The sequence below is a fragment of the Hemicordylus capensis genome, chromosome 3, assembly GCF_027244095.1.
Source record: "Hemicordylus capensis ecotype Gifberg chromosome 3, rHemCap1.1.pri, whole genome shotgun sequence".
NCBI classification, from domain to species: Eukaryota; Metazoa; Chordata; class Lepidosauria; order Squamata; family Cordylidae; genus Hemicordylus; species Hemicordylus capensis.
The window spans coordinates 251628699-251652959 of NC_069659.1; the positions used below are offsets into that span (position 1 = coordinate 251628699).

Genomic DNA, 24261 nt, shown 5'->3' on the forward strand with positions numbered 1-24261 from the left:
TTATGCCAGTATGCCTGTCATCTTACCATTCTTCAAGATACAGGATAAAAAGCATTCCGATGAAGTGATGCATTTCAAGCTTTGCAATGAGATCCCAGCTGGCCTGTTTTACACTAGATCCAGCTAGAGAAAGACAATAGTTTTCAGAGAGAGCTAAAAGGGCTTTGAGAGATCTTTTTGCTTCCTCAAAACAGGGTTGGGAAACCAATCAACCCAGCAGCCCCATTTACACCCACCACACTTGGAGTTGTACCATATGCCGCAATCCTTTTTTCAAACCACCTTCAGTTCTTTAAGCTGCTTTCTGCCTCTAAATATTTAAAGCCCCCATGTTTGTTGTAAACATTTGTGCCGCCCGCCGCCCCCCGCCCCCCGACCAAGACAAATGTAGCATGGCTCCATTCTTCCTCTAGGAACCATGTCTGCAATACCACAAAGGAATCGCTTGCTCTGCTTTTACATTTAAAATTCTTCTGAAATATATCCATGATGATAAAAGAAGAGGGCTTGCCAGAATTGCAGGCCATTCTATTCATTTTAACCATTAACCTAAATCTGCTTTCAGCTAGTCCAATGCAAATCGGTTCAGGGCCAATTTGGGGCTGTATATATTCCGCATACAAACAGCAAGATGGTTGGGCAGAATTTTTATCTGCATTTTTGTTAAGCTATCACAGACATGAAAAATACACTTGAATTCACTATTCAACCGTTTCAGTTCATGGCACGCATGTTTACTGTTATTAAATCTCCCCCCAACGCATAACAAACATCAAAGCAGTTTCAAGTATTTTGCCATAGTTACTTTTGGCCTCCTCTCCCTGAAGCTAGAATCAATATAAACAGGTAGTGGAGAGGCCAACCCAATTAAAGCACAGAACACAGGCTTTTCTTTACTTAAATACACTATGTTGTGGCCATTCACCTTTCTGTAGAATGTGTTTAAACTTGACTCTGTACTGTGTTCTTTTATGCATAATAAAAGATTCACAGATGCACACCCAGCCCTGATTACCACCCTTCTCTTGCTTATGAGTCTTCAGATCAGCAATTCCCAAGAACAGCATATCATCATAGAGCTGATCGCATATGATGAAAAATCAATTATTATTCTGTGTACCAGGAAGAAACACCCCCACTGTAGAGAGTTCCCTGAGCTCCACAGCACTTATCATAAGGGGTGTGTGCTACTCTCTCCTTCCACAGGAAGTACTCTGCACCACCCCAAAATATGTCCCCAATGGCAACACAGCCCTCAAGGACATATTTTTGGGTGGCACAGGGCATTTCTAGGTTAAGAAGAGATTAGCGAAAACTCACCACCACCATTCACGCAATAAGTATTGTGGAAGTTCTCAGCAGCAGGAACATGCCCTCCCAGCATGCAGGTGCGGTTAGTCAGGATGGCAGCCAATGTTAAATAATTAAAGGTGCCTCTCAACCAAAAGCACTCATCCTTTTGAGAGGAAGCCATTCTGGCACTTTTCTACATTAGGTGTGATTGGATTGTTCAATCACTTGCAAACAGAGATGCAGCAAAACTACCTAGGATGCCCATAGCATCTTTGTATGTGTTACTGCTGTGCGGTTACCTTTTTCCATTCAGGAGAAATTCAGAACAGTAACAAACTCATGCAGAAACACTGAGGTGCTCCTCTAAGCACAAGCACTTATTACTCTTTTACACTAAAAGCAAGTCCTTTCACGTATAAAAATGAAGTGAGAGAAAAAACGCACTTCAACCAACAGAAGTTTGGAATATATTGCTTCAAATGCTGCCCATCTTTTGAAGCTCTCCACAAACTTGAGGGCAACAGCTTATTTTTATAAGATGAGTGGATGACCCTGCCACAGCACCTGCCTTTGCAGGAGACATCAGGTAGGTGTGGGTGTGGATCTTTCCAATGAATATGAGGAACACAGTGCCTGGTGTAAGGAAAAGTACAGGAGTGGCTCAGAAGACTGAATCCTTGCCTACACTGTGCAGAAGGCACTGCTGTTAAGCAATCTCCTCCCTTGCTCCTAAAAAGAGTCTGTACAAAACAAATTGCCTCTGTCGACTTGAATAACCGAGAATAACTACAACCCAATGAGTACCAGAGCCCTGAGACAGCCCCAGATACCCTTGTTCTTCATTAGAAGCACATGGACTCTTAGAAACAAAATTGTCTCCAATACTCCTGCTGAGACTGTGGTTGATGTGTCCAGTTCCTATACCCTAAGAGTTCCCTTTACCTGAAGGGTGTGTGTGAGAGAAGAAGATGTGCTAGTTCCCCACAATAGATGTTCACACGTAGATGAGGCCACATCACTTGGAATAAAAGTCATCCAGTGTTGATGAGTTGCACATTTTCCAAGTTTTAATTGTCACAATGTGAGTCCATTTTAGTTAAGACTACACTGATTCCATTCTATTGCATGTCCCTTCTCAAGAGTGTACACAGCTGGAGTAAACAGTTTTGCAGCGTTAAAATTGAAACAAGAGAGAGTGAGAAATCTCATTAAGTAAAAGCAGCAGCAGCAATTTGTGTGGGGGTGGGGATGAGGGAGAGGGGAAATTACCAAGAGTAGCTAACACTTTCCAAGTAATAAATACATTCCAAGATGTGGTACTCATGACTCCCCCTAGTTCACTGACATTATTACTCGCCAGTTTGCTTCTCTTGCGTTAAAGCAGCCTCGTGACTTTTGGTCAGACTAGCCTCTGGAGGGTTGTCTCCTAAGCAATCCAGGTGCCTGTTATCTTTCACAGATGATGAGTGGGGCCAGTCTGAAAGCTCATCCTGCCGCATGTGTACTGAAACCTTAAGATTCTTCCGGGGAGCGTGTCAGGATGTTTACAGACCTTGTGAAACTCTAAACAGCTGTGCTCTTATCTTCTGTTACCTTGAAGAAAGTGAAAGAAGGAGAAGTTACTACAAGTGGCACAGAGCAGGCCAATGCGAACTACAAAAAGTGTACACACAGCCACCAAGCCAAATATAGTACAAAACCTCAAGGTCTAAATCTGTTGCAGTAAAACAGAGAGTGCAAGCGAGCAAGAGAGACTCACATCTGCAGTTTTATTAAAGGGACTCAATTAACAGATATTCTAAATGCTAGATAATTAAAAAAAAAAACTCAGCAATCTGCTTAACTGGACACAAAAAGAAATGTTTTAAAATATAATAATGCCCTGGACAGAGAAAACAAAACTATTAGAACAACTTTTTCATCAATCCCTTTTTCCTTTCTGGGAAGTATATGAAAAGACATTGATAGAGGTTCTATTCAAATCCTTTCCATATTGGAAAAAAGATGGAAACAAGTAGATGCTTTTGCAGGAAAACACTCTAAAACGCAAGACTTATTTATTTATTTGATTGATTGATTGATTGATTGATTGATTGATTGATTTCTCTATGGCCCTTCCAAAAGTGGCTCAGGGTGGTTTACATTAAAACAAAAACAACAAAAGTCAATTAACTGTTAAAATCAGAAAAAAAATAAGAACATAAAACCATTAACATTTAACACTGTTTTTCTAAAACCCTGGAAGGCCAGGCCAAACAGTCTCTCCTGAAGGCCAATAATGAACTCAGAGTTCATTTCAATAATTAACCTAGATTTCTGCAGGGAGTGTATTCCACAGCCCAGGAGCAGCTATAGAGAAGGCCTGCCTCTCAGTTGCCACCAGACATGCAGGTGGTAACTGAAGACAGACCTCCTCAGATGACCTTAACATGCGGTGGGGATTGTGCAGAAGATGGTACTCTCTAAGATCACTCAGACCTAAGCACTTTGTATTTAGCCCAGAAACATACCGGCAGCCAGTGCAAACTGTTTTTAAAACAGGCATAATGTGATCTCTCCAGGTTATCCCAGAGACCAGTCTGGCTGCCGCATTTTGAACTAACTGAAGTTTCTGAAATACGTACAAAGGCAGCCCCATGCAGAGTGCATTGCAGTAATCAAGCCTGGAGGTTACCACCTGATGCACCACTGTTTTGAGGTCATCCTCTTCAAGGAATGGATGCAGCTGTCGAATCAGCCGAAGCTGACAGAAAACATTCCTGGCTATGGCCTCTACCTGAGATACCAGGGTGTGGCCTGGGTCCAGGACTACTCCCAAGCTGCGTACCTGCTCCTTCCAGGGGAATTCATCCCTCAAATTCTGAGCCCCTACAATGAGCACCTCTGTCTTGCTTGGATTCAGTTTCAATTTGATATCCAGCTCATTACTGCCTGTAGGCAGGCATTTTAGGGAATGAATGCCATTTGCTGATGATGAAGATGAAAAGGAGAGGTAGATTTGGGTGTCATCAGCATACTGATAACAGCCAGCAACAAATCTCCTGATGACCTCACCCAGCGGTTTCATGTAGATATTAAAAAGCATTTGTGACAGAATGGAGCCCTGAGGGACTCCATATAACAGCCCCTGTTTTGAGGAGCAACTGTCACCAAGCTCCACCATTTGGAATCTACCCGAGCGATAGGAGTGGAACCACTGCAAAGCAGTGCCCCCTATCCCCAACTCCCCCAGGCAATCCAGAATGATACCATGGTTGATGGTATCAAACGCCACTGAGAGATCCAGAAGAACCAGAAGAGTCACACTCCCTCTGTTGATTCACCGGTAAAGGTCACCTATCAGGCCAACCAAGGCTATCTCAACCCCATAGCCAGCTCTAAAGCCAGTTTGAAATGGGTCTAGATAATCAGTTTCCTCCAAAACCGCCTGGAGCACTATTATGCAATTGTTTGCAGGAAAACACTTTTAAATGCAAGACCCTGCTACTCAGCATGGAAATATTCTCTCTCTCTCTCTCTCTCTCTCACTCACTCACTCACTCACACACACACACACACACAACATGATGTCTAGTACAATTGCACTTCAGGTACATATGTTCTGTGCATGAATTGCTGCAGATTTCATGGTCACTTTGAAAATACATCTGAAAATTGTATTAGAAACTCAGAATTTATAGAATGGCTCAATAGACCACTGTATTTAAACACACATCTGTCAGTCTGACCCTATGACACAGAAATTACCTTGATAATTCCCTATCCTATGGTGCATCACTATCCCTATCCTATGGTGCATCACTTCCAATCCATCAACCTATCCCGCCCTTTCACTGGTGGTCTCTATCTCATCCACGTATAGAAATCACTCATTTAAATAATGCCATTTTCAAGCTGGCATTTGGGAGGCCCTCGGGCAAGATCAATCAATCAATCTTTATTACAGTCAATCGACCAGCAAAGAAAATACATAAATAAAATGCAAACAAACAAAAACATACAATATATAAACAGCAGTCCAGATAGCATCTTGCTTGACTAAAATGGGTACTCTCAGGTGGTCCCTTTCCTTTGCCACCATCACCCACTTGTTTGCCCTCTTCCTCTGGATGGCAGTGGGGACTGTGCCCAGGAAGAGACTGCACATAAGGAAATAGCAACTGCTCCTCCTCCAAGGAGTACAGATAAGGAGCTACAGCAGCAGAGTCAAGGGTTCTGGTGTTCAGTATCAAGACCCCCTACTGAGGCATGGGCCTCAGTAGGTGCAGTGGAGTCAGAACTGTACGCACTACTCCAAATGTGGCTGCACCATAGATTTGTATAAGGGCATTATAATGTTAGCATTTATATTTTCAATCCCCTTCTCAATGATCCCTAGCATGGAATTGGCCCTTTTCACAGCTGCCACGCATGGAGTCAGCACTTTTAATGAGCTGTCCACCATGGCCCCAAGATCCCTCTCCTGATCAGTCACCAACAGCTCAGATGCCATCAGCATATATGTGAAGTTGGGGTTTTTTGCCCCAACATGCATCACTTTACGCTTGATTCTCTGTGAATGAGTCTTAACCAGTTACATTGTAGATAATCTATCAAAAATACCCATTCCAACACAGAAGAAAAATGGTAGAAGATCACCAATCCACATGCTGATCTTGAGCAGATCAAGAGGTCATCAAGTTATGGATGTATGTGAATACCGTGCATCCTGATATGTGCTATGAGTGCCACCAAGATTTTGATGAACACTTGGAGTGCAGAGGAGAGGCCAAATGGAAGGGCCCAGTATTGGGAGTGTTGGTGATTACAGTAGAACCTGAGGAACCTCCAGTGAACAGGCAGGATTGGCATATGAAGATAAGCCTCTGAAAAGTAGACTGATGCCAGGAAGTCCTGTGGTTTGGTCTGGGAGGTCCCTTTGGTTGCTATTGCCACTGGTTACACCAGGTGGATCAGAAATTAGTGGTGTGGTTGTCCCCGTATTGGGATCCAGGTGGTCTAGAGAACTGACTGGAGAAATGAAAGGATGACATGTTAAGACTGTACTGCTTCTGAAAATCTCCACACCCTGATGGCATAGCTTTCTGTTTATCCAGGTTTTGACCAGGATCAGACACAGTGGTGTCCCAAATAACTTAGCCCTCCTGAAAGGGAGTCAAGGCCAAACTGAGTTTAGATTTGGGTTCACATTTCCATTGTTTGAGCCAAAGGCATCTGTGTACTGCAGCGCCAGACACCATGGGCCCTGGAAGCATGTTGAATAAATTCCAGGCTGGAATCTGCAATGAGTGCAGCCACTTTGGCTAGCTTATTAATGCCCTGTCTGAGCTTAGGATTGTCTGAGCCAAATCTTCTGCCCAGAGAATAGGAGCATGGGCAAAGATAGTGTTGGTGGCTGCCACCCTGATAACACTGGCAGAGGCCTCCTGGGATTTACGGAGAAGAAAAACACATTTTTTGTCCTCTGAGAACTTTAACTATTCATTGCCTTCATTATGCAATACTGTGCCTAAGATGAGCTGGGCTAGAGTGTATATCTACTTGGGGCAGGTGCCAATGGATTTGGAGGGAAATGGTGCCTGCCACTTGGCCGTCATGGCAGAGTGGAATAGAGCAGGGAGAGGTAATGTAGCTGAAAGAGCAGAGGAAGAAAGGAAAACCTCCTGATCAAAGGGGGGCATGGAATGAATGGCTTCTGTAGGTGAGACATCCTTAATGGCCCCCTTGGCCTTGGCAAGTAGGACTTCAAAATCTGCTGTGTTAAAGAGACATGGGAAACTGAGCACAGGTTTCCTTATCAGAATGTTTTCCACCCTCCTTGTCTAACTCTAGAGAATGGTGTGTGTCTGTGGACTGATTGGATTCGGAATCAGGAGGAGGGTGAGCTAGGGGGTGGTGCAAGTGCTGCCTCAATAGGAGGAGGAGGAGGGATAAGCTGTGGAGTTGGCCATTTTGCAGGAAGGCAGATCTCCTCCTCCAATGATGAAGATATGGCCTTTCTCTTGCACCAGGGTGATGTCAGTCTTGTAGCAAAGCATGCTCTTTCCATGAGATGAATAATGTTGTGATGAGGGCTGGTGAAGAAAATGGGAGGTGAGATGGCCCTCTAGGCTGGGCCAGTGGTCATTCTGTGGAAATAGCCCAGGTCTGACTGCTGCCAAGTAGGGGTATGCACAGAACCGGTTCCATGCACACCCCAGGAGGGTTTTTTTGGCTCCTTTAAGGTGCAGGGAGGGTCCTTCCCCCTCTAGCGCTGGTATTATGTTGACCAGGGCGGCAAGAGAGTATACAGTTGCCCCATGCCTACAGCTTCTGAAGCTGTGCCAGAGGGGGAAGCGCAACAGGGGAGGTAAGGACACCCTTCCCACACCTTAAAGGACCCACCGTGTTTGAACTGGTTCAAACACTAGTTTCCAAACCAGTTTGGCATTCTAGGAATAGAATGCCAAACTGGTTTGTGCACATCACTATTGCCAAGGGGAGAGCTGTTGAGGACCGGCACCAAGAGAAGCGTGAACCGACTTCTTCTTCGGCCTGTGACGGCAAGTGGCAAGGCAGGCGCTACTCACAAACTGCCTGCAATAATAGGTGCTCACTGAGCCACACGTGGCTTCAAGCATTTAAAGCGATGCTACATTGGAGGCTCAAGAAAGTGTTTAGCCTTCTTTTGGGAGGCTTCTGCTGGAAAGCGAGCTTCTACTGGGATGAGGAGAAGAGAGGAGAGGAGTGGGAGGGCCCTTACCTCCCTCCATAGGGCAATAGAGCAGGACAATTTGGACCCCATATGAGGGGAGCCCTAACCCTTCCCTTCCAACTGAGGCCTCTCGGAAAGGGAACCCACAAGCAAGTCTTCCTTATCCATGCATTGCTGGTTGGTTTTTTTGGGGTGGGTGGGGGGGACAGAACAAGCCAACCAAATTGCAGGACCCAATAAGCCAAATAGAACTGGAAAAGTGTTTGGAAATTTTTGGAAAAGAAAACCAACTCCCTTCCCATCCTGGCACAACCTAAGGTTGGGCGGGGGGTGGGGAGAGAAAGAAGCAGAAAAACTAGCCTGAGGAATAAGAAAATGTAGAGCTCTTTCACAGTCCTGCTACTTGGAACTAAACAGGACTGGAACTGGGGGGGTTGACTACGCCTGCCGGCAGGAACTCACCTCTTTCGCTTTATGTTTTGGTCCTGACTACAGGGAGCATGTTGGGTCCACAAGCCATGTTAATGGATGACCTCCTACACTATGGAAAACATGTGATCATCAAGCATTTATTTCTGCATTCAATGTGGTATTGTCCAAAATCCAAACAGACTCTGGTTCTGTAATTTTTTCCTATTTTAACTGGAGTGCAGGGGTGGGAGCATTTCAAGGTACTTACAAATTGTATTGCTGCAACATCCATCAAAAAGTTTAACAAAATGTAGTAAGTAAGGCTGGTCTCCGACCGTAATAAAGATCTATCTATCTAAAGTAAGTTATTTTGATACTTTAAGTAACCTAGACAGTCCAGAAGACAAATATCTCTTTCATAAATCTACAGAGATGGAGAGTGTCCAAATATTACAATCTAGTCACAATCCAAAGCTAAAATCCATTGTTTTTCATAACAAAGAACAATTTTGGGTGTCCCTTATTTTAGGAGACAAACCCCTAGGCTGAAATATACAGCAGATAAGAACCAGCACTATAAAAGGAGAACCATAAACACATTTAAAAAAAAAAACTGGCTCCAGTTCATAAGTTGGTCATTAGAAAAGGAGAATCGAAGAACCTAATTACATTAAGAAAACACATAAACAGTTTATTCAAAGTTGGACCCAATACATCCAAAGTGGAAAATTTTGTGCATGTATACTCCATGCAGTTCATCACATGCAACTTTCCAAGGCCAGCTGCATTTTGCAAGGCATAACTGTTCTCTAGGGCTGTGGTTTTCAAAAAACCCTATCATTTCTTGGAAGCGCATTAGAGTTTCAGAGAAGAGCAATAAGGGCCTTGCTCACTAATGTCAAACTCTCTCTGTAATGAACAGCAGCACCAGCAGAGACTGCTGGGTGCATGCTAGGTCACATGTTCTGTGCCCTCTTAAGGATGCCATAATGTCTCCAGTTCAAACCACAAAGGAACAAAAGGGAAGATCTTGTCAATTGCTCCCCTTTCTGAACTATTGGGTTTTGACAAAGGTTGAACATTTTCTGAAAGAAGAAACAATGTACATCATTGTTAGGTATTCAAACCAGTGTTTCCTCTAAGGCATGCGTATGTGTGCGTGCTCACAATTTATTTATTTTTAATGTTCGCTCAGTTCATTTTAGATCCTGCTCAGATTGAATCAGGAAGGCCCCACTCTGAATGCATGTGCGGCACACACTGCAATCATACCGTTGCCCAGGAAAAAAAACTCATTGTGCACATAGATGGGGAAAAAATTAGAGAACCCACTGATTCAAACTCATTTTTATTAGGATGACTAACCTTTCTAAGCCCACACTGAGAAAAATCCTGTCTCGTATCGCAACCTGCTGAGATGATCTGGGGCTAACGGAAGTCATGTGTTCTCAATCAGCGGGCCAATGAAGATGTAATGGCTCCACTCCTTTGTTAAGAGGAATTCTTTGGAGACCTGATATTAACCTGAACATGCGGGAACGGTGTTTTGCGACTGGCTCCTGTGATACTGAGGTAACATTTAAACAACGCATCCATATGGGTAGGGGAAGCTTCTAGGGGATAGGCCCAGGCAAATAGTTAGGTCACTAAAACACTTCACCATGAACATAGAAGGCCACTGTCAACAAGTCTCTGTTCTCTCAGGCTCCCTCCTCAACCCATCATCGGCAATATTTCATTAATGATATTTGTACACTGCACCAAACTTCTGTCTCTGGGTGATTTACAGCAAGATGAAACAAAACAAATTAAAACAATTTAAAGCCTCAAGTCTTTTTATTTTTTTAAAGGTGAAGAAATGTGTCTTTAGAGACTTTCTAAAGGTTGTCAGAGATGGGGAGGCTCTTATTTCAGCAGGGAATGAATTCCAGAGTCTCGGGGCAGCAACAGAGAAGGCCCATCCCTGCAGAGCTGGTGACAACCACAGACAAACCTCTCTGGATGATCTCAAAGGGCAATGGGGATCATAATGGAGAAAACACGCTCTTAAATTCCCAGGGCCTAAGCTATTTAGGGCTTTATAGGTTATAACCAGCACTTTGTATTTTGTCTGGTAACTTAGTGGCAGCCAGTGCAGTTATTTTAATATAGGAGTAATATGGTCTCTCTGAGATGACCAGAGAGCAGCCTGGCAGCTGCATTCTGTACCAACTGCAGTTTCCGGACTACATACAATGCAGCCCCACATAGAGCACACTGCAATAGTCAGGTCTGGAGGTTACCAGTAAATGTACCACCATTTGGATGTTGTTTATCTCAAGGAACAGGCACAGCTGATATGCTGAAACTGGTAGAAACCACCTCTAGCCACTGTTTCATCTTGGGACACCAGGGAGAGGGGTTTGAAACCTGAAGCACTCCCAGACTGCCTACCTGTTCCTTCTGGGGAAGTGTGACCTCACCCAGAACTGGCAGATCAGAATTGTCTCCCGAGTTCCAACCCCACACAATTTGGGGTCTCCGACTTATTTGGATTCAGTCTCAGTTTGTTATGTCTCATCCAGCCCATCACTGTCTCCAGGCAGGCATTTAGGGAGGTTATGCCTTCTCCTGATGATGTTGAAACAGAGAAATAGATTTGGGTGTCATCGGCATACAGATAACACACTACACCAAATCTCCTCATGATCTCTCCCAGAGGTTTTATGTAGACGTTAAAGAGCACTGGAGACAGTATGGAGCCCTGGGGGACACCATATAAGAGCTCACACACTGAAGAGCAACAGTCTCCAAGCGACACCATCCAGAATCTACCTGAGAGATTATCCTTTGGATAGATTCACCATCCAGAATCTACCTAAAACATTTATTTATTTTTTAGGCTTTCAGAAGCTAGCAGGCATATGTTATTCTTTTTGTTTGTTTGTTTGTTTTTTTAGGTACAAAACCAGCAATTTTTGTCCAATTTTTTTACTCGGGGGGTGGGGGAGCACTGCAGGATTGCTGGGTACCCACAGAGAATGGTAGGACACTTTGCCATGCTTTTTCTCAATTTTTTTTTTTTTTTTGCAGGGGGCATTTCCCCACTTAGTAATTAACTCCCAGATTTACATTGCCCCAATGCCTTGGTATGCTCAATTTTTGTATCAGCAGCACTAGCTGGAAACAGAACCCCTGCAAATACCATGATTTTCCTATACCTGGTTCTGAAGATACCTGAGGAAGGGAACAATGTAAGATGCTTTAAATATAAGTTGCTTTAGAGGGAGGACTCATGACCAAGGGTAAAAGGTAAAGGTAAAGTGTGTCGTCAAGTAGATTTTGACTCCTGGCACCCACAGAGCCCTGTGCTTTTCTTTGGTAGAATACAGGAGGGGTTTACCATTGCCTCCTCCCTTGCAGTATGAGATGATGCCTTCCAGCATCTTCCTATATCGCTGCTGCCCGATATAGTGCCAGCGGGGATTCAAACTGGCAACCTTCTGCTTGTTAGTCAAGCATTTCCCCACTGCGCCACTTAAGGTGAAGGTGAGAAACCCTTTCCTTTCCACTCACTCTAAAGTATGTTACAAATAACACCCCACCACACACACACCCCTTTCTGATACTCAGTGATGCCCCTTAAATATTGAGACTGGAAGCACTGCTTTGATGTTGCTCCAAAACGTGGTACTGGGAGGACTACTGTTTAACCTCTTGGTCAGTGGTCTGTGGAGTCCACAAGGTTCAGCTTATCCCCCACGATGTTTAATATCTACATGAAACAACTAGAAGAGGTTGTCTGGAGATCTGGGTGGAAGTGTCATCAGTATGTGCTCTATATCTACTTCTCTTTGTCATTTGATCCTGATCCTAGGGAGGTGGTGGATGAGCAGAAGAGAGGGATGGGGGCAGTGACAGGCTAGGGGGGGTGGGGGTAGGAAACTGACACTGAATCCAGACAAGATGGAAGTGCTGTTGGTTAGTAGGAGAGGCAATCAGGATGAGGGGATTCAATTGGCTGTGGGTTGGGTTGCACTTCCCTTGAAAGAGGTCTGCATTTTGAGGATGCTGCTGGTGCTTCTGGATGCCCAGGTGGAGGCGGTGGCCAGGGGTACTTTTGCACGGTTTTGGCTAGTGACCCAGCTGCATCTGTCCCGTTCTTGAGAAAGCAGATCTGGCCAGTTACCCATGCCACGCCTTGGGAATTAAGCTGGTCCTGCAGTAGCGAGCATACATTTTCAGCTAAGCAGGGTTCACCTTGGTTTGCATTTGGATGGATATGTAAACACTGTCACTGTAAGATATTTCTTTAGGGGACAAGTCTGCAGCTGAATGATAGAGCATCTGTTTTGCATGCAGAAGATCCCTAAGTCAATCTCTGGCATATTCATTTCAGGTAAATATCTTCCATATAATTATTTCTCTTAGCCACCCACCATGGGGATGCACGTCTTCAGGGCGGAATTCTCGCGACACGCTGAGAGAATTCCCAGCAAAGATGGGAGCAAGGACGGAGAAATTGGGGCCCAATTGGAAAGGGGCCGCATGAAGGAAGCGGCAGGCCCGGATGCGATGGGGAGGCGGCGGCAGCCACGATGGGAAGACGGCGGTGGGGTGAGGAGGCGGCTGGGTCGAAGAGGAGACAGCCCAGGAAGAGGAGACAGCCCAGGAGGGGATGGGCCAGCTTTAATGCCAGGCAGAAACCGCGGGTGGGGAGGTGGGGGAGGAGGACCAGCCTGGGCGGGAAACGCTGGCCTCAAATACTGCATACCTGGGGCTATTCCCATCGGTGGCAGCCTTTGTGAGAATTCAGAGAGCTGTCGTATAGCCATGGGAAGGGTGGAGAGAAGGAAATGGTGGCAGCAGCGGGCAGGATAAGCTGGGGGGGGGGGGAGAAGAAGCTGGCACCCAGCCGGCCAGAAAGCAGCCGGGGGGGTGGGGGTGAGGGAAGCAGTGGGTGGGTGAGAAGAAGCCAGCCGGCAGGCCAGAAAGCAGCAGGGGTGAGGTGGGAGAAAGAAAAAGGCAGTGGGCAGTGCAGATGCTTGACACCTGGCCCAGCTAGTAGTAGGTTATTTCATTGTGAAGGTTTGCATAGACATGAAACAATGTAGGTATACAGCTCTGACCATACGATCAGGCTGCCTGTTGACTGTGACGACCATACTCTGCCCCCCATTACCAAGCACATTCATTGAAGGGCTTTGTTGGAAGAAAAATATCAGGTTTGCTATTTCTTGTTCACTCAGAGCAGGGACAAGGCATTCAGTGTAACAGCCTGCATACATTGTTAAGACTTAGCTAAGCAGGGTCTGCCCTGGCTGCATTTGAATGAGGGACTAGAAGTGTGAGCACTGTAAGATATTCCCCTTATGGGATGGGTCTGCTCTGAGAAAAGCAAAAGGTTCCAAGTTCCCTCCCTGGCTTCTCCAAGATAGGGCTGAGAGAGATTCCTGCCTGCAACCTTGGAGAAGCTGCTGCCAGTCTGTGCAGACAATACTGAGCTAGATAGACCAATGGTCTGACTCGGTATATGGCAGCTTCCTATGTATGTTTCTCTGTTATTGTCAGCCCCACTGACTAATGGGTATGTGTGGCAAATTCTAATCTGTAATTAAAACTTTAGTTAGTTAATTAGCGTACTATTGTGTACTATGTAGCCCTTCCCTAGCTGGCAAAAATCCAGCTCTCTCAGGGTAGGTTTGCCACAGGCGCAGCTGGTTGGGTTTTGTCCGGATTCTAGGCTGCCACTAATGGCGCAGGAGGAAATGACTTGACTAGCAAGCCAGAGGTTGCCAGTTCGAATCCCCACTGGTATGTTTCCCAGACTATGGGAAACACCTATATAGCGCAGCAGCGATATAGGAAGGTGTTGAAGGGCATCATGGCATACTGCACGGGAGTTGGCAAATGGTAAACCCCTCCTGTAGTCTATCAAAGAGAACCACAGGGCTCTGTGGTCACCAGGAGTCAACACCGACTTGATGGCACACTTTACCTTTACACACTTTAAGCCATTACCTGGCGCAGATTCTCAGCTTTCAGTTGTTTAAAAGAGCAAGTCTCTAGCCCTTCCAGAGCCAGAGATGAGCAGACTAAATGTACAGGCAGTATTCTGACCAGTTTAGTGAGAAATAAGCTTGCTCCTGCCTTCCATTGTTCTAGTGAATGAGAGAAGAAGTCACAGCTATGATTGACATGTCAGGAAAGCAGCAATATTCTGCTCTGTTTCTGTTGCAATTTGACCATTATAGGGCTAAATATAGAACCTCTTATTAGTATAATGATGGAGAAAGGCTCCACCATTAGACTTTTCTTTCCAGTTCCTTTCACCAGACCATTGCTATTCTGGCATTAAGAAGCCTATTCGTCTGCACATAAAATAAGGAGTTTTAATGGTATAGAAAGCAATCTACAAAAAAGTTGCCCTGTTATAGAATAACCAAGAAAAATGCACAATTTCTCACCAATCAGAGCTCCGCTTTAGTTATCTTCTGCAGTAAATGTGGGAAGAACAGCAATAGAACCTTATGTGCTATTTTTCTTGTGTGCAGTGTTAGATCTTCAGCTTCTCAGCCTTTCAAGAAATTCTAAAACTAAGCAGCTGAGTTCCAAACTAATGTTGTGCATGCCAAAGGACCCTGTGCACACATAACAGGGGAAGAAGTGATTTTCGTTGATTCCCATTTCCTCTGAAGCCCACTCTGCTTCACAAAACACAGCCCTAAAGATTGCGGGATCTCCAAGGATGTATTTTCAGGAGGCACAGAGGGCTGCAGAAAGGAGGGGGAAATCACAAAAAGGCACATTACACACACAGAGTCTGAATGTCAGCCAGCAATTTTAATGGAAAAACCACTATCCTTGCAAGTTTTAAAGCTAGTTTGGTCTTTGATATGCGTGTGAATACCAACCCAAAACTTCCTCTTTGCTCTTAACCAGAGATCCTAGGGTATCCGATGGTCCTTGTCCCTGACCCCACTTTTCACCTTTAACCCCAAACCTCAGGAAAGTCCATGATCCTTGCACCCAGCACCACTCTTGAGTTTTCACACATTAGATCAACTATCCTTATAAAAGTCCTGTAAGGCAGGCCTGTACTATTATTCCAGTATGTCAGGTGTCATGTGCGTGGTGGTGGTGGTTTGTAGCATACCTAAGGCAACTAGCAAGTTCACAGGTGAGAATGAAGGAATGAAAAAATAAGAGTATGTGGGAACAGCCTAACTCTTTCCCTTCCTGTCATTTAACTGGGGGTAAAAATCCTCACCAACAACATTTCTCTGAATTAATCTATATTTGCATAAGAAAGTTCTTTTATTTTCATACAAATATGAAAATCTTGCCGCGCTGGCACTACAGCTCAGTAAGCAGGAGCTGCTTAACCCTTCCCCTGCAAATTCTCCACTGCAATCCCTCCCCGCCACCTAGCTCCAAGATTGGGGTGGAAAGAAATGTGGAGAGGGACTGTGGGAGACGAATTAGTGGTGGTGAAGGCCCCCTTCTTCAGCCCACAAATTCTTCCCCGGAAAGTGTAGTTCTGTCATACCCTTATAGTCATCAGCTATAGAGGTCCTAAACTTGAAACACCCACCCAATATGTCCTTTGGAACAGAATGGATCTCTTTGACCAGAGCAGTTTCTGCTGAATCTTCCTTTGGTTCTTCTGTCCTGGCACTAAGATTTTTTTCTGTTCCTGCTTAGTCACAATCAATCAATATTTATTATGCTCATCCAGGGGCCACTGCAGTCCCTGCTCAGTCTAGAGAATAGGTTTAATATTAGTTGTTTCTCTTTCATCACTACTCTAAAGAATGGACCGGAAATGGAGTCAACATTTCTGCCTGGACCCAACAGGAAGATTATATATAGAAAGTGTCTTCCTTCTTTCCTGCTCTGACTGAATGCCCAGAGTCTTAATTACTAGCTTCTAGTCAGATGGGAGACCAGTTCATATAGAACCATGATGCAATCCTGTATTGCAGGACACTCATGTGCTTGGGGCTCACGTGCTTTTCCCTCCCATGCAAAGGGAGGAAGTTTTCCACTTCTTCTCAGTAGGAAGAAGGAACTGGGTGGGGGTGGTTTGACGGCGGGCACAGGGGTAACTGCACCCTCTCCAGCCCTTAAAGATGCACCCCTCACCACTGAACCAGTGGAACTGCCTGCTGTTCAAAGTGGTTCGGAGGCCCAAAGGGCCTCCAAACCGGTTCCATGCACATCCCTACTTCTTGGCTTATAACTAAACCAGGATTTACTGTGATGCCTGAAGCTAGCTAATTCCATTTTGGTTGGTTATAGAGTTTCTGCATAAGCAAGGAAATGAAACTGCCATTGAACCGGGTTTCAAATCCTGGCTTGTGTAGGAACTCAGGTTAGACTAAGCCAGGATTTTCGGGGTTCTGGCAGAGAAGTAGAAAACTTCTTCCCTTCATATGCAAGTGTCATGCAGATCTAGGATTAAACCTTGGTTTGACATTGGAGTCAAGTCAATGTTGCAGTGATAGGACAGAGAAGAAGGTGGAGAGCAACAGAAGGACAGCAGGAAGAGGTTACCAGAGGTGATGAAGGAGAGTCAAAGAACGACAAAGATCCATCTCCAAAATAGCAGTTGTGCACAAGATCATTGGTATTAAATTGGTATTGAGACTCAGTAAACCCCACAACTGTTTTCAGTACCATGTTTGGAGTTGAACATGTGTGTGGCACTTGTGCATATATAAAGCAGTGTTTTTCGACCACATGCAAAGTGACTTTCCTTCATCACCATTGTTCATTACCACATATCCAAGATGGTTTAGGTGGCTTTGCTTATGGAATTGTTTCACCTTAAACACCTCTTTTGTTGTAAATCAAGCACTGCACAGGCTCTGTCTTCAATCTTCAAAGTATCTCAAAATTAGGACTAGTAACATGCTGTTTGAAAGTGAAAATTCTCCAGGACTAAGTAGCAGATTACATTTGAAGTGTTTCTCACATTCCTCAGATTACAGGACTGTTTCTCAGGCTGGAAAGCAAGGGGACTGTGTGTTTGCAACAAATCTTACCACAGACATCATGGTTTCCCCCCCTCTTTCATTAGCCTCACAAGCCTCCTCGCTTCCCAGCGCCACCACACTGTGCCAAGGAGTGCTTACTGCACTCCTCCAGTTCAACCCTTTCCAATGCCTCTCAATGCCAAGTGGTGCTCAGCATGCAAGCTGCTGCTGCCGCCTTCCACCATGGAATCCTTACCCTGACTTCTCAAAGCTGTTTACATGGCAGAAGAAATGGAGAGGTGGCTGCTTGTTCCAAACAGGCTCATAATCTAAGTGAGCCCCACATGGCACAAGTGAGATATCAGCAAACCAGCCATGGGGAAAAGATGTGATGGTGGGATAAAGAGGGACAATCTTCATCCCTTCATGAAGGTGGGATGAAGAGGGACAATCGCTATGCCCCTGCTAGTGGAGGAGGGGGGTTGGGCAGTGGCAGCAGATTGCACACCAAACATTTCTTGGAGCTGAGGAGTTGTTGGTGAGGGAGGAGAATACTTGCTTCTTACCCTAAGAGGCAAGAAAGAAGAGGGAAAGGATGGCTGCTATGGTAGCCACAGAGAAGGATGGACAGAGGGTGAAGGAAGAACGGAGACTCTCCAAGAGTCAGATAAAGTACTCCCCTTCATGACTCTCAACAGTGAAGGTCTGCATGGAAGATTGCCCTCCTCATTCTCTTCCTTTTCAAACACACTCCAGTTCTAGAAGGTACTCTGTGTGCAAGGAGCTACTACTCTCTATTGCAATGCTTGCATGGACAACCTCCCTCCATCAATAAGCTCAGGCTAAATGTGATAGGGCTGCACTGGTGAAAGGCAGCGGCAACTCACTTGCCAAGCCCTATTTGGCATTGAGAGGTGTTAGAAAGGGTTGAAGAGAAGGAGGTGGTAGCTTGAACCTATGTGCCTTCTAAATCTGAAACTGTGGGAAGGAAGCATTGTTGACCTAATACTGATCTTCAGAGGCTTTTGGTTCCCCAGCTCAGTATGACAGCATGTAAAGACCCCACCCTACTGGAGCAGGGTGATCTAAAATTAAAACTCTCCAAACAAGACAGAGGAATTTCCTGAATTATATCTTCTGTCATACACACAGGATCAAAACAAAAGCCATTGCCATTAAGAACATAATAATTAGATAGGAGAGAAAATTACAGTGGACCTTCTAAAATGTATCCAGCAATTTCTATAAAATATGTATTTTACTTAAAAATAGGAACTTGTGTATTAAAGTATTTAATTAGATTTTATGTTCACCTTTGCATTATGAGAGTGTGTACATACATACAGATGATCTATAATAAAATGTAATTAGAGTATAATGTACTTTATAGTATCTTTCATTCTTTACAACCATTGAAGCAGTGTGTCCCTTACCAGTTTCAATACTTTGAAAGCAAACTCCAAATACAGATGCAACATGTATGCTTATATCAGCTCCTGTATTGTTTGTGTAGTTTCCAATATGCACTTACCTGTTACTGAAGCCAAAACTAGGTTTCAAATTGTGTTAAGAGGTCTCTTATTTCTGGAGTCAGATGTTCCACTGCCTTTGCAGCTTCTGTAATTGCTTTCCGATACATCCCTTTCTTCTTCCGATTAAATCGCAGTTTGAAGTATTCTGAGAAAGGGGAGAGTTTTGATAGAGACAAGAAAGACGTCGTCGGAGAACCAAACCATGAAACTTTTGCCTCTTGCCAGGAAGGGTCTCCATTTTCCTTCTGGCCAAGATTTATGTCAAGAACACGGGCAGGCCACCATGGGAAGCCATGAATTTTACCCCAAACAACATCCCCCACTGTAATAGTTCTTCCATCTTCAGTGACACATTTGGAGACACTTTGTGTGTGCAGTCTAACTGTTAATGGTGGCACAATTTTACGCTCATCTTTCGAAGATGAAGAGACAGATGCATCATCACCTGGCAAAAAGTCACACATTTCTGGTGATGTTACTTCTGAGCTAGAAGATTTGGATTCATCCAGGCTGTCATTGCTACAAACTGATAAGCTAGAAGAATCTGCTTTCCTCTTATGGTAATTCATAAGAAAAGCCAAGTTATCATGTCCATCTTTTCCTTGAGGAAACCTTTTGAAGTCATCATCTTCACAGGAACTCCCTGAAGACATCTCGGCTAAACTTCTATCTGCAGACTCATCAGTATAAAAAGCAGCAGCAGCAGGAGACTCTTCACTACTGGGAAGGACATTCATCTCATCAATAAGTTCTGCTTTATAAATTGAAACATTATCCCCCTCGTTTATTCGATGGGGCTTCAGCCTGATTTTGGGAGGTGTACTGGAATGCACAGGCCGGGTTAACTTCAACTTTGGAATGGAAGCACTCGATGACTTGTCCATAAAGCATTTGGTTTCCTGGTACTGTTCTGAGTCTCTGGCCTCCTCTTGGTCCTCCCCTCCATTCTGTAGTAGTCGCTGAGAACAAAATGGCTTCCCTGAGCCATGAACTCGGTAAGGAATTTTCACTACTTCTCCTTTCCCTTGTGGGGTGCTGTAAGATATTTTGATAACTGGAGTCCGATGCAGCAGCTCTCCAGAGAACTTCTCTTCCTCCCGCTTTTCTCTTTTGCTCCTTTTCTCTACACAGTCAGACTCACTGTGTCTTTTTTGCTCCTTATCTTCCATGCTTATCTTCCTCCTCGTTTTAGTGTTCTGCCTAGATTTGTTACTATCCTCTGGATTTAAAGTGTTCTTACACTTTTCACAAAGTACTTGCCTTGGTCTCAGCCTGATGGTGCTCATAATGAGCCTACCCGGGTCTCTATTTCGGGACAGGCGTCTCTTTGTCCTTTTTATAGTTCTTGGGGGTGGCTGAGGTACCCACTGATTATATGTGTGCCTTAACCATAGTGGAGCAGGGAAAGGAGCTCCCTCAAAATAGGGAGGATAAGGAAGAGCATTGCTGGATGCTGGTGGAGGCAAAAGAGGAGGAACTTGCTCCTCACTATTGGGCTTGGAGGGCTTTTTATCTGAAGACCACCACTCACTCTCCACCTGTATGGGCTCTTTGTCTTCAGACATCTGGTTAGTGCAAGTTTTACTAGGAGGTTCATCTGTCTTTGGTATCAAAGCTGGTGGGGCACAAAACAAACCAGACCTAGAGTAATATGGGAAGAAAAAGAGAATAGAATCAGAATAGCCGCCTTTACTTAAACACACATGTACAGCTTTCTGTCAATATTGTAGCATTCAAACAGGAATGCTCACACCTATTTGGTGATATGGATTTAATGAAGTATGCAGAACTCCCCCCACCCCACACTTTTAAGTTATATTAACCATGTGATGCTGAACCAGTTTGCCTTGAACCAGGCGGGTTCAGCAGCTCGATCATGAACCAGAGGCAGTCAGACCAGCAACTGAACCAAAACAAGACCGGTTCAACATCAAAAGTGGGGTGGGGGGCAGTGGCAATGGAAGCAGTTTAGAGTTCTTACTGGCCCAGCACAGCCACTCACCCCGAAGGAACAGCCCAAGAGCAAGATCTCCCTTCAGCAAGCTGCCCGTACAGCGGCAGCACAGTTCCAGCCTCCATACTGAAGTAGGATCGCTGCATGCTTGGGTTGCACCATGGGGGCGAGCAGCAGCGCCAGCAGCCAGGCCAAGCCATGAGAACTTTAAACTATTTCTCTCACTGCCTTCCTGGCTGCCCTTTAAAGTGTTCCCCCACCCCTTTGCTTGTAAAAGGAAATTTTCTCCAGAAGAGCATAGTTCAGGGGTGGGGAACCTTGGCACTCCAGCTGTTGTTGAACTACAACTCCCATCATCCCCAGCCACAATAATTGTGGCTGGGGATGATGGGAGTTGTAGTTCAACAACAGCTGGAGTGCCAAGGTTCCCCACCCCTGGTATAGTACCTCGAACCACCGAACCAGTTCAGTTAAACGGACTGGACCAGCCAGACGGCTTGACTGACCTGGTTTGGGGACAGACAGTTCGGTTCAAATTTGGTCCAAATTTGAACCGAACTGCGATTTTAGACTCATGTAAGCCCCTATTAAGAACATAAAAACAGCCTTGCTGAATCAGGCCCAAGTTCCATCTAGTTCCGCATTCTGTTTCCTACAGGCACCCACCAGAAGCTACTGGGAAGCCTATAGTCATCAAGACTAGTAGCCATTGATAGACCTGTCCTACATGAATTTATCCAAGCCTCTTTTAAAGCCATCTAATGGCCATCACCTCATTCTGTGGCAGAGAATTTCATTGATTAATTATGCACTGTAGGAAAAAGTACTTTCTTTTGTCAGTTCTAAATTTCATGGAAATCAGTTTCATGGGTTAACACCCCCACCCCCGGTTCTGGTGTTATGGGGGGGGGGAATCTCTCTATTCACTCTCTAATTTTTTAGACCTCTATCATGTCTCCCCCAGTCACCTTTTTCCTAAACAAAAAAGCCCCAGATGTTGTAGCCTTGCTTCATAAGGAAGATGCTTGAGGCCCCTGATCATCTTGGTTGCCCTCTTCTGTACCCTTTCCAGTTTCATAATGTTCTTTTTGAGATTAAAAAACCCAGAACACAGTACTCCAAATGTGGCCGCACCACAGATTTGTATAAGGGCATTATAATATTAGCAGCTTTATTTTCAATCCTCTTCCTAATGATCCAAAGCATGGAATTTGCCATTTTTACAGCTGCCACACACTGAGTCAACACTTTCAATGAGCTTTCTCACTTTCTAACCCCCCACCCAAGATCTCTCTCCTGGTCAGTCACTGATAATTCAGAGCCCATCAGCATGTGTGTGAAGCTGGAATTTTTGCCCCAATGTGCATCACTTTACAATTATATTGAACTGTATTTACTATTCTGTTGCCCACTTTGAGAGATCTGGAGCTCCTCACAATCAGTTTTGGATTTCACTACCCTGAATAGTGAAAATATGGCCACCTAACTGCTTACCTCAACTTCTAATTCATTTATGAATAAATTAAAAAGCACAGGTCCCAGTATAGATCCCTTGGGGACCCCATTTCTTACTTCCCTCCATTGTGAAATATTAGTGCTTCGTTTTTCATAAAAAGGTAAAACAAGAGAATTCTCAAGAGTGTCCATATTAAGGAGAATCAACTCCTTCCTGTAAAATTTAGGGCTGGCTCATACATTCACAGGGTAGCCTTCTGCGCTTCTCTCTCTCTCAGCATAAAGTGTTGTGTTGTACCTCTGAATGAGCCAACATATATCCAACACGCTAGAACTTGCATCTTGCCTCAAAATTCAATGCTTTCCAATCCAGCAGCCCACACATTCAGCTGAAATAGTCAACTGTCGATTAATCAGATGATGTGTCAACCAGCCCTAAGAATGTTGAGATGATATAATACCAGGCTGTTCTCACAACCAGCCTAACCCAGCCTGGTGCAGCCCAGTCTGGGTTAGGCTGGTTGTGAGAAATGGCGGGATTCTCATGGATCCCTCCACTCCCAGCCTGCCTAACCCTCTAAAGAAACCCAGCTGTTAGCCAAGGCTAAGGGGCATGCCACGCGTTGCATTGTGGCATGCAGGTGGCTGGAACAAGTTCAGGGCGGAGATCCCTCTGCACTCCTTAGTGGAGCATGGAACATGTAGGTACACCAAAGACCGACTGCTTGGTTGTCTGGGGGCGGGGGGAGGTATGTTAAGAGCAGCCTTCCCCTTCCACCTGCCCCACCCATGGTGATCGTGAGAATCACCTCAATATGAGAGATAGTAAGTGCTGTGGCTCTTTAGAAAACATATTTGTTTATTGTGGTATAAGCTCTCATTGGCAGCAGCCTTCTGTATCTAAAGTATTGGTGTTGCTTACAAAAGCTTATGCCATTGCAAATTAGTTTGTCCACTTTGCCACAGCTTTCCTAGTCAGCTGGTTTACAAACTGCAAATTGCCAGCCATTTTTTGTCCCTCAGCTCACATGAGAAATCCCATTGAAATCCTTTTAAGCTAACTTTAAAAAGAACAATATGTAGATCAGATTCTGAATACACATGTGCACACACTGCCTTGATACTGCCGCCCAGAACAAAACTCATTCCACACACAGATGAAAAGGGGGAAAAAATTAGAGAGAACACTGGGAGGACCCATTCCCAATTACATAGGTTACATCTTATATCCAAAGAGTTACAAAGAGAGAATATTAGCCAAATATTCATATTGGCAAATGAAAATTCCAATATCATCATCTGGGCATGGCCTGGATCCAAAGCGTCAGAAAAAGTTCATTTTCGTTAAGTGTTAAAAGCACTTTTATCTTATTACCACAACATTATAATCCATGTATGCCTAATTATTCAAAGAGATGTAAGTGGCTATAATGCAGGTATTCATGTAATTCCCACTGCTTAACCCATCTGGCTTCAGAAGTCCCAGCTTAGGAGGTCTGGTCTACCAGCCTTTACTACAGATGTCAGAAGTTCAGGCTTTATGTATCAAGAGTATGAGTGTGGGAGAGGAGTTAAAAATGTGGCTGAAGTGTAATGTACTTTAAAAGTAAAGATGCCAGACTGAGTGTGTCCAAGTGACTGCTTTCTTAAAGTAAGGCAACTGACCCTGTTCTAATCTTTTGCTTGGAAACCACTTAACTGAACACAAGATACAATCTTCTTTCATGTTCTACCTTTGTCTAGAGTAAGAAACATTTCTGAAATGGCTGCTGTTCTGAACCAAGTCCAAAATGGCCACTACTAGCCTCAACAAGTGAATGCTGGCACTTCCTAGATAATTAAAGATTAATTACATACATAAGGTTATTAGCCAATGGTGCCCTGCAAGGTTAAAAATAATGTAGAAAGGACTAGAGCCAAGTTCCCCCCACCCCACATCTGGTAATGTGGCCTAAATATTCAGAT

General features: G+C 44.6%; 1 protein-coding gene across 1 annotated transcript in view; it reads right to left on the reverse strand.

Moving 5' to 3' along the window:
• Positions 1-630: 630 nt before the first annotated feature.
• The window catches only part of PWWP2B (PWWP domain containing 2B), a 35677-nt gene continuing 12046 nt past the window's right edge, over positions 631-24261 (reverse strand). The window contains exons 2-3 of the mRNA XM_053312077.1: positions 18887-20528; positions 631-2886 (exon numbers count right to left, since the gene is read on the reverse strand). Coding sequence (XP_053168052.1) covers positions 18905-20528 — 1624 coding nt within the window. The 3' untranslated portion in view covers positions 631-2886; positions 18887-18904. The remainder of the gene's footprint in view (positions 2887-18886; positions 20529-24261) is intronic.